An 11,148-nucleotide genomic window follows, 5' to 3' on the forward strand; every position below is an offset into this window, starting at 1 on the left:
TATTTTGTGATCACCCCTATTTTCCTTCAAAAATCAATTTTTTGGTCAAAAACTTAAAATCGCTTATAACTCCGTTAAAACGCGTTTAAATTTAAAAATAAGCTTATTTTGTGATCACCCCTTTTTTCCCTCAAAAATCGATTTTTTGGTCAAAAACTTCAAATCGCTTATAACTCCGTTAAAGCACATTTAAAGTGAAAATTAAGCTTATCTTGTGATCACCCCTATTTTCCTTCAAAAATCAATTTTTTGGTCAAAAACTTAAAATCGCTATAACTCCGTTAAAACACATTTAAATTGAAAAATAAGCCTATTTTGTGATCACCCCTTTTTTCCTTCAAAAATCGATTTTTTGGTCAAAAACTTAAAATCGCTTGTTACTCAGTTAAAACGCGTTTAAATTGAAAAATAAGCTTATTTTGTAATCACCCCTATTTTCCTTCAAAAATCGATTTTTTTGTCAAAAACTTAAAATCACTTATAACTCCGTTAAAACACGTTTAAATTGAAAAATAAGCTTATTTTGTGATCACCCCTTTTTTCCCCCAAAAATCGATTTTTTGGTCAAAAACTTTAAATCGCTAATAACTCCGTTAAAACGCGTTTAAATTGAAAAATAAGCTTATTTTGTGATCAACCCTTTTTTCCCTCAAAAATCGATTTTTTGGTCAAAAACTTAAAATCGCTTATAACTCCGTTAAAACGCGTTTAAATTGAAATATAAGCCTATTTTGTGATCACCACTATTTTCCTTCAAAAATCGATTTTTTTGTCAAAAACTTAAAATCACTTATAACTCCTTTAAAACACGTTTAAATTGAAAAATAAGCTTATTTTGTAATCACCCCTATTTTCCTTCAAAAATCGATTTTTTTGTCAAAAACTTAAAATCACTTATAACTCCTTTAAAACACGTTTAAATTGAAAAATAAGCTTATTTTGTGATCACCCCTTTTTTCCCTCAAAAATCGATTTTTTGGTCAAAAACTTAAAATCGCTTATAACTCCGTTAAAACGCGTTTAAATTGAAATATAAGCTTATTTTGTGATCATCCCTTTTTTCCCTCAAAAACCGATTTTTTGGTCAAAAACTTAAAATCGCTTATATCTTCGTTAAAACACATTTAAATTGAAAAATAAGCTTATTTTGTGATCACTCCTATTTTCCTTCAAAAATCAATTTTTTGGTCAAAAACTTAAAATCGCTTATAACTCCGTTAAAACGCGTTTAAATTGAAAAATAAGCTTATTTTGTGATCACCCCTTTCTTCCCTCAAAAATCGATTTTTTGGTCAAAAACTTCAAATCGCTTATAACTCCGTTAAAGCACATTTAAAGTGAAAAATAAGCTTATCTTGTGATCACCCCTATTTTCCTTCAAAAATCAATTTTTTGGTCAAAAACTTAAAATCGCTATAACTCCGTTAAAACACATTTAAATTGAAAAATAAGCCTATTTTGTGATCAGCCCTTTTTTCCTTCAAAAATCGATTTTTTGGTCAAAAACTTAAAATCGCTTGTTACTCAGTTAAAACGCTTTTAAATTGAAAAATAAGCTTATTTTGTGATCACCCCTTTTTTCCCTCAAAAATCGATTTTTTGGTCAAAAACTTAAAATCGCTTATAACTCCGTTAAAACGCGTTTAAATTGAAATATAAGCCTATTTTGTGATCACCACTATTTTCCTTCGAAAATCGATTTTTTGATCAAAAACTTAAAATCACTTATAACTCCGTTAAAACACGTTTAAACCGAAAAATAGCTTATTTTGTAATCACCCCTATTTTCCTTCAAAAATCGATTTTTTTTGTCAAAAACTTAAAATCACTTATAACTCCTTTAAAACACGTTTAAATTGAAAAATAAGCTTATTTTGTGATCACCCCTTTTTTCCCTCAAAAATCGATTGTTTGGTCAAAAACTTAAAATCGCTTATAACTCCGTTAAAACACATTTAAATTAAAAAATAAGCTTATTTTGTGATCACCCCTATTTTCCTTATTTTGTGATCACCCCTTCTTTCTCTCAAAAATCGATTTTATGGTCAAAAACTTCAAATCGCTTATAACTCCGTTAAAACACATTTAAATTGAAATATAAGCTTATTTTGTGATCACCCCTATTTTCCTTCAAAAATCAATTTTTTGGTCAAAAACTTAAAATCGCTTATAACTCCGTTAAAACGCGTTTAAATTGAAAAATAAGCTTATTTTGTGATCACCCCTTTTTTCCCTCAAAAATCGATTTTTTGGTCAAAAACTTAAAATCGCTTATGACTCCGTTAAAACGCGTTTAAATTGAAAAATAAGCTTATTTTGTGATCACCCCTTTTTTCCCTCAAAAACCGATTTTTTGGTCAAAAACTTAAAATCGCTTATATCTCCGTTAAAACACATTTAAATTGAAAAATAAGCTTATTTTGTGATCACCACTATTTTCCTTCGAAAATCGATTTTTTGATCAAAAACTTAAAATCACTTATAACTCCGTTAAAACACGTTTAAACAGAAAAATAAGCTTATTTTGTAATCACCCCTATTTTCCTTCAAAAATCGATATTTTTGTCAAAAACTTAAAATCACTTATAACTCCGTTAAAACGCGTTTAAATTGAAAAATAAGCTTATTTTGTGATCACCCCTTTTTTCCCTCAAAAATCGATTTTTTGGTCAAAAATTTTAAATCACTTATAACTCCGTTAAAACACGTTTAAATTGAAAAATAAGCTTTTTTTGTGATCACCCCTTTTTTCCCTCAAAAATCGATTGTTTGGTCAAAAACTTAAAATCGCTTATAACTCCGTTAAAACACATTTAAATTGAAAAATAAGCTTATTTTGTAATCACCCCTATTTTTCTTCAAAAATCAATTTTTTGGTCAAAAACTTTAAATCACTTATAACTCCGTTAAAACACGTTTAAATTGGAAAATAAGCTTATTTTGTGATTACCCCTTTTTTCTCTCAAAAATCGATTTTTTGGTCAAAAACTTTAAATCACTTATAACTCCGTTAAAACACGTTTAAATTGAAAAATAAGCTTATTTTGTGATCACTCCATTTTTCCTATTTTTCTTCAAAAATCAATTTTTTGGTCAAAAACTTTAAATCACTTATAACTCCGTTAAAACACGTTTAAATTGAAAAATAAGCTTATTTTGTGATTACCCCTTTTTTCTCTCAAAAATTGATTTTTTGGTCAAAAACTTTAAATCACTTATAACTCCGTTAAAACACGTTTAAATTGAAAAATAAGCTTATTTTGTGATCACTCCATTTTTCCTTCAAAAATCGATTTTTTGGTCAAAAACTTAAAATCGCTTGTTACTCAGTTAAAATGCGTTTAAATTGAAAAATAAGCTTATTTTGTGATCACCCCTATTTTCCTTCAAAAATCGATTTTTTGGTCAAAAACTTAAAATCGCTTATAACTCCGTTAAAACACGTTTAAATAGAAAAATAAGCTTAATTTGTGATCACTCCTATCTTCCCTCAAAAATCAAAAATCAAAAACTTAAAATCGCTTATAACTCCATTAAAACGCGTTTAAATTGAAAAATAAGCTTATTTAGTGATCACCCCTAAAAACTTAAAACCACATATAACTCCGTTAAAACACGTTTAAATTGAAAAATAAGCATATTTTGTGATCACCACTATTTTCCTTCGAAAATCGATTTTTTGATCAAAAACTTAAAATCACTTATAACTCCGTTAAAACACGTTTAAACCGAAAAATAAGCTTATTTTGCAATCACCCCTATTTTCCTTCAAAAATCGATTTTTTGTCAAAAACTTAAAATCACTTATAACTCCCTTAAAACACGTTTAAATTGAAAAATAAGCATATTTTGTGATCACCACTATTTTCCTTCAAAAATCGATTTTTTTGGTCAAAAACTTAAAATCGCTTATAACTCCGTTAAAACGCGTTTAAATTGAAAAATAAGCTTATTTTGTGATCACTCCATTTTTCCTTCAAAAATCGATTTTTTGGTTAAAATTGCTTATAACTTCCTTAAAACACGTTTCAATTGAAAAATACGCCTATTTTTTTATGAAAAGTAAGCTTATTTTGAAAAATAAGCTTGTTTTGTGATCGTCTTAAAAATCTATTTCGGGTTGAAAATCTAAAATCGCTTATAACTTCATTGAAACACGTTTAAATTGAAAAATAAGCTTATTTTGTGATCACCCGTATTTTCCTTAAAAAATCTATATTGATACATATTTTTCTTCAAAACACCATTTTTTGGTTAAAAACTTATAGTCGCTTCGTTAAAACCACTTTTAATTGAAAAATAAGCTGCGTTTTTGATCAGTGATCATCTATATTTTCCCTCAATAATTCCCTTCAGATCTCTCTAATATGCACACGGTGCTAAAACCAAAAAGGATTAAAATCTGTGATCACTTTTTTCCCATCAAAACTCGATTTTAGAGTGAAAACATAAAAGTCCATTTTCTGGCTAAACTAGAGGCCCCAGAGCAAAAAGGATTAAAATCTGTGATCACTTTTATTTCCCACCAAAATTCGATTTTTGAATGAAAACATAAAAGGCCATTTTCTGGCTTAATTAGAGGCCCCAGAGCAAAAAGGATTAATATCTGTGATCACTTTTATTTCCCACCAAATTTCGATTTTTGAGTGAAAACATAAAAGTCCATTTTCTGGCTAAACTAGAGGCCCCAGAGCAAAAAGGATTAAAATCTGTGATCACTTTTATTTCCTACCAAAACCCGATTTTTGAGTGAAAATATAAATGTGCCTTTTCTGGCTAAACTAGAGGCCCCAGAGCAAAATGGATTAAAATCTGTGATCTCCAAAACTCGATTTTTGAGTGAAAACATAAGGGTCTAGATGCCTCAGTACAAAAAGGATTCAAATCCATTTTTTGGCTAACCTAGAGGCCCCAGGGCAAAAAGGCTTAAAATCTGTGATCACTTTTATTTCCCACCATAATTCGATTTTTGAGTGAAAACATAAAAGTCTATTTTCTGGCTAAACTAGAGGCCCTAGGGCAAAAAGGCTTAAAATCTGTGATCACTTCTATTTCCCATCAAAATTAGATTTTTGTATTAAAAATAAAATTTATATATTTTGATTACTTAATAACAAAGTTAATAGACATCTGCAGGTATATAGATTTTTGTTGCTTTTTCAAATCATATGTTTTAAAATCATGTTTTTTTTTTGCGTTTTGCTTCAAACAAATTTTAAATTCAAACACACATGCACACACTTTAGTATACAAAACAACGAAAAATACAATGTTTTTTTCAATACTTTTTCCTCTAAATACAAAATTTCAATTTCAGCTGATGCCAAGAATCGAAAAGTGTGTGTATTCGAATAACGAAAACATTTGTCTATATGTATATATACACAAACCAGAACGAAAAAACATTTTATATACAGATAAAAGATAAAATGAAAAAAAACCGAAAAGAATTTTGAAATAAAATTTTTCGAAAATACTATTTTTAAAAATAGACTCTACCGTCAGTTTTTCACGAGTAGTGCTGGCGTTAAGTTGGGAATTTGTTAAAAGAATTTTTAGATTTTTGTTTTAAAAAAGTGATTTTTATTTTTTTTTAAAAGAGGTTTTTGGAAAAAATTTAGAAATAAAAAATTTGTAAAAAAAGTTTAAAATTTAAAAAATTTTAAAAATTAATAGAAAAGTGGAAAAAATATATATTTAACCTTTATGTGATGTTTAGGGGAAAATCGTATACATTGAGCTATTGTAGAGTTGTATTAAAATTGAAAAATTTTAAGAAAAAATCGTGACGGCGAATATCTAAAAAAAAACACAAAGATACAAAAATATAGATAATTAAAGCGAATAAACCCTAAAAACGATTTTGAAACGCAATTTACCATAAGAAATCCTTTGTTGTTTTTTTCTTATTCTTATTTATATATATCTACTATTGTTGTTGTTATTTTTATTTGTTTAAGCGAAAAGAAAATAAAAATTATTTAGAACAATTGTTGTTGTTTTCTCAATAAAAATAATAAAATAAAAATACAAAAAAGAAAAATATAAAGAAAAAGGAAAATTTCAATTCAATTGTTCAATTCGACTTTGCCTGAAGGGGGTAGTGAAAGAGTAAAATTTTTTTACATAAATAACAAAGTCATTGTGGATGCAATGGCCAGTAGTGAATCAAATACCTTTGAAGAAGAATCAACCCCAGCGACAATAACGACTACAACGACAGCAGAAAATATGCCTATAGAAAGTACACCAACACAAATACCAAATGAATTAGAAATGGAAACGGAAAAGGAAGTAAATTTAAGCCAAGCCATAGTCACGCCCAGATCAGCCTCTTATAGGGCTGTACGTTTATCGGAATCCGATTTAAATGATGAACAACAAAACGATGCAGATTCCTGGTGGTCTGAAGTAGAAAATAATGATCTCTTATTGGATCAAGTGCCCAATGTTACTTCAGTTTTTACCCCTTCACCGGAAGCTATACTGGAGAAAAGCATTTCATTGGCCGAAAGTGAAAGTCTTCTAAAGGGAGAGGAAAATTTTGATCGTTTGCATAGAATAGCGGATAAAATTAAAATGACATTGAGTGAACATGCCAAAAATAAAGAAATAGAAGAAAAAGCCGAAAGAGAACGTAAATTAAGTGAAACTAGTGATAGAGAACACAAAAACGGTTCATTGGATATGGTTGGCGATTTAGAGGTGTGTAAGGAACAAACTTTAGAAGAATTTAAAGAGGAATTACGCACTAAACGTTTGCAAAGACAAAACGCAGTACAGGATTTGCGTGATGAAATTGCTTCGTTACGACGTCAATTGGATTTAGAACGTGAGGTTAATAAACGTTTGCGACGTGGTGAATATATAGAAGAAACTTCCTCTACCCCTAACACAGATTCTGTAGACTTAGCTGGTGCCTGTGCTGTTGAAGTCTCAAGTATCTCCCAGGATGAAGATTCTTTACGTCGCAGCCGTCATGCCAATATAGAATTGGCTAATGCTCAATTGGCTTTACAAATGGCCAATTCGGAGAATATTTCTTTGCGTGGTGAATTGGCTGTGGTGCAGAAACAAGTTATTACTTTGAAAGAGGTCATTGCTTGTTGCAAACAAATGTTGGCCGTTAAAGAGGAACAATGCAATGAGGTAAGTTGAAGAAAGTTTTTTTTACTTTAGTGTAAACAATTTTTTTCTTTTATTTTAGTTAATATAAACAAGTTTTTTTTGTTATTTCAATTCTTAAGAAATTTATAAACAAAACATAAACTATTCTTCTTTGTTGGAGGAAAATTTTTATTTCTTCTGATTTCTTTTGTATTAATCATTTAGATGGTGAAATTATTAAACAAAGAATATACTTATAGTTTATATGTGTTTAGATATTTACAGATATTTCGTGACTTATTCATAACAATTTATAACAGGTTAATTAGACAATTTTAATACACAGTTCTTAAATAAACCTTTGATAAAGGCTTACAAAACAAAATTTGTTTCATAAACCTTTGTTAAAGGTTGTATATGAGCAAATCTTTTAGAATAACATTTTAATTAAGTTTTATAAGACAAATTTTTGTAAAAATGTTGTTCTTCTTATTTCCTGTTTTTTTTCCAAAAGTATATCTATGCAAACTTTTAAGAATATATTCACTTTTTCACAAAGGATATATGAATCAAGCTGCAACAAAGGTGACATTTTATAATCTGGTAGAAAAGGGTTATGTAGTTGATGCAAAAAGTCGACTTTTTCCAATTCTAGTTTCAAGTTATGTAAAGTCAAATTTCCGACTTTAAACAATTTATAAAGTTTCAATTTTTTCGACTATTTACAATTTTAAAATTGTTGATTTTTCGATCTTTCTATATAGACTTTTTACCGTTTCAGAGTTTTCGACATTTGTTGACTTTTCCGATTTTATAAACAAAATAACTGACTTAGACTTTTCGACTTTCAAGAGCTTTTGGAGGGATTGGTGACCTTGCTAAATTTCGTTATGATTCGATCCACATTCGGCCCCTATTTCCTTTACAAAGTCACTATCAGAAAATGACTGATATTCATAAATGCTATGTTATAAAACAAGTAAGAAATTATAGACGGGCGAGGCCGACAATATAATACCCTAAACCTGTTACAAAAAGGAAAATGTGATTTAGTTTTCATAATAAAGCGTTTAAGTTGAATTGCACCTTGCCTCAGATATACTAATTCCTTTTTTTGTTGAAAAAAATTGGGGACATTGGAGTCAAATTTTGAAGAGGGCTTTGTAAAGGGGCTAGGGTCAAATGAGGTCCTATAATTATAAAGTTCATGACGGTTATCGAGGCTAGTATATAACTTGGTTTTGCAGCTTTTTGTCGTGATACGAATATATTAAACATAATAATGAACCGATATTAACCATTTTCAATAAGCTACGTCTACGGTATCATATCTTCAAAATTGCGACCTGTAGTTTGATTAGCCCTCTATTCGGGGGCTATGTGAAATAATGGACCGATCTTAACCATTTTCAAAAGGCTTCGTCTCTGGGGCAATAGAAGATCATGTACCATATTTAATTAAATTATCTTCAAAATTGTAATCCTGTAGAGTGATTACAAGGTTTACATGGACGGACAGACGGACAGTCAAACGGTCGGACAGACGGACGGACGACTCAGAAAATGAGTCTGAGCCGATTGGTATACTTAAAGGTGGTTATAGGACCAATATTATTGTGCCTTAGAAACATCAGCACAAACCCAATAAACCCTTCACACTAAAGTGCTGTAGGGTATAAAAATAAAATTGAATATTCTAAAATGGTGTAGGATATCATATTATCGACCATGCCCCACTATAGGACGAATCTTTTTGTGCGTTAAAGACAACACTGAAGTGGTGTAGGGTATAATAAGATTTCATTAGAGTGATACTGAAGATCTGTATGTTAAAGTACATGGTCATAGTAATAATTCAAAAATAAATTTTAGTCTCAGCAAGTGTATTGTTAGTTGTCACAACAATATTATGTTAAAACTGTAATAAAAATGGAAGCCTCAATTATTGTACGATTACAACAAATAAGTTAATGTATGTTACACATTATGACAGCATTAACATTATTGCGATAACCTTATTATTGTTAGCTGTCATCAAGCAAAGTCACTTTAAGAAAATGACTTGAATGACCATAATTCAGTCATTAAAACCAATATCAATATAATATTTAGCATAAGTAAATATTCTATATATCTATACATTACACTTTATCGGGAAGGGTCCATAGTAGTCCTAGTCACCATACAATTCCTTAAATATTATCGAAACCGTGGTAATATTTATAAATGGTTTATCATAAAAAAATAAAATGGTGTAGGGTATTACATGTTCGGCCTTGCTCCACTATAGGACGAATATTTGTGTGCGTTAGAAACATAACTGAAATGTTGAAGGGTATAACAAGATTTCATTAGAATAATACTGAAGATCTGTATGTTAAAGAAACAATTCAAAAATAAATTATAGTCTCAGCAATTGTATTGTTAGTTATCACAACAATATTATGGTAAAACTGGCTCAATGATTGCAACAAGTAAATGTATGTTACACATTATGCTATGACAGCATTAACTTTATTGCGATAACCATATTATTGTTTGCTGTCATAATATGTATATGTATGTACTAAATTCCTCCAAAATTGAAAGTAATAATTTAAAAAATAACATTAATTGAATATCAACTTAAGTTAAGACTTGGATTTTTTTAAAAATTAAAATGTTTTAAATTTATCTTTATTAATTTCTACGATTTTACTTAATTAAGATATTAAAACAAATTTCATTGGCTTTCCTACAATAAACAAATTTTTGTAATTATTATCCTAGAAAAAAAATAAACACACACAAACTTTTATTAATTGTATTCTCATATGTATTTCAATAATTCAAATAGATTTTTCGATAAAGGAAACTCGAAAAAGTCAATATCGTATGGAGAGATAACCAAAATAACATTTTCAAAACAAAATATTTTGTCTATGAAATTCTCACTTTAAACGAAGATACATTTTTGAAGGCATAACTACACAAACAAATTAAAATACACAGAGCCGCTACACGAATGAAACTGTAGAGTTAAGGAAGGAAAAGAAAAACAAAGTGAAAATTCGTAGAACGTTGTAAAACGATGACGATGAAATTGTTAAATGGAATCAACGTAAATTTGATTACACAAATATTGTATTATTGCAAATTATTGTAAATCTAACAAGCTATGTAATTCTATAACAATTTTTATATATTTAATGTAAATTTAAAGAATTTATGTATAAACCATTTTACTCTTGTAAACAATTTTTGTAAACATTTTTATTTATAAATAAATAAAATAAGAAAATACGTAGTCATTTATATTTAAAGAGAGAAAAATAATGATGTTTCGTTGAAGATGCGCCATTAGGTTAATTCTTAAATCTGCGCACAATCTACAAATGCGCATTTATTGTTTGAAAAACAATAAGTGCACATAATTTTTTGTTAGACTTTAGACTAGGCTGTAACCCTTACTATAAATTAGAATATAGACTAGATTATACTATATACTAGGCTAGGCAATAGAGTATAGACTAAACCAAAGCATAGACTATAGAATATACTGCATATTGGACTATAGACTATGGACTATATTATAGACTAGACTATGGATTCGACTAGTTTGCATACTAGAGAGTAGACTAGGCAATAGAATTGACTATAGACTAGACTACTTAGAATACACTAAACTACACTACACCAGATAAAAGTATTCTAAACTATACTACACTAGACTATAGATTAGACTAAAGACTAGATTATAGAAAATATACTAGATTAAAGACTAGACTACAGACTAGACTACAGACTAGACTACAGACTAGACTATAGACTAGACTATAGATTAGTTTATAGACTAGACTATAGATTAGTTTATAGACTAGACTATAGACTAGACCATAGACTAAACTATAGACTAGACTATAGACTAGACTATAGACTAGACTATAGACTAGACTATAGACTAGACTACAGACTAGACTACAGACTAGACTACAGACTAGACTACAGACTAGACTACAGACTAGACTACAGACTAGACTACAGACTAGACTACAGACTAGA

The 11,148-nt window shown here is 29.0% G+C and overlaps 1 protein-coding gene across 2 annotated transcripts; it reads left to right on the plus strand.

Moving 5' to 3' along the window:
- Positions 1–5,599: 5,599 nt before the first annotated feature.
- Positions 5,600–10,389, plus strand: LOC124421305. 2 transcript variants are annotated; one of them, XM_046956263.1, is made up of 2 exons: positions 5,600–7,149; positions 7,208–7,366. In XM_046956263.1, the coding sequence occupies exons 1-2, from the start codon at positions 6,154–6,156 to the stop codon at positions 7,214–7,216; spliced, it is 1,005 nt and encodes a 334-aa protein (XP_046812219.1). In that variant the 5' UTR covers positions 5,600–6,153; the 3' UTR covers positions 7,217–7,366. The 2 variants fall into 2 exon arrangements, with proteins under 2 accessions (XP_046812219.1, XP_046812218.1); XM_046956262.1 differs by lacking the exon at positions 7,208–7,366 and adding an exon at positions 9,944–10,389 and having other exon boundaries at positions 5,604–7,149.
- Positions 10,390–11,148: the final 759 nt, after the last annotated feature.

Source organism: Lucilia cuprina, chromosome 2 (genome assembly GCF_022045245.1).
Source record: "Lucilia cuprina isolate Lc7/37 chromosome 2, ASM2204524v1, whole genome shotgun sequence".
Taxonomy (NCBI): domain Eukaryota; kingdom Metazoa; phylum Arthropoda; class Insecta; order Diptera; family Calliphoridae; genus Lucilia; species Lucilia cuprina.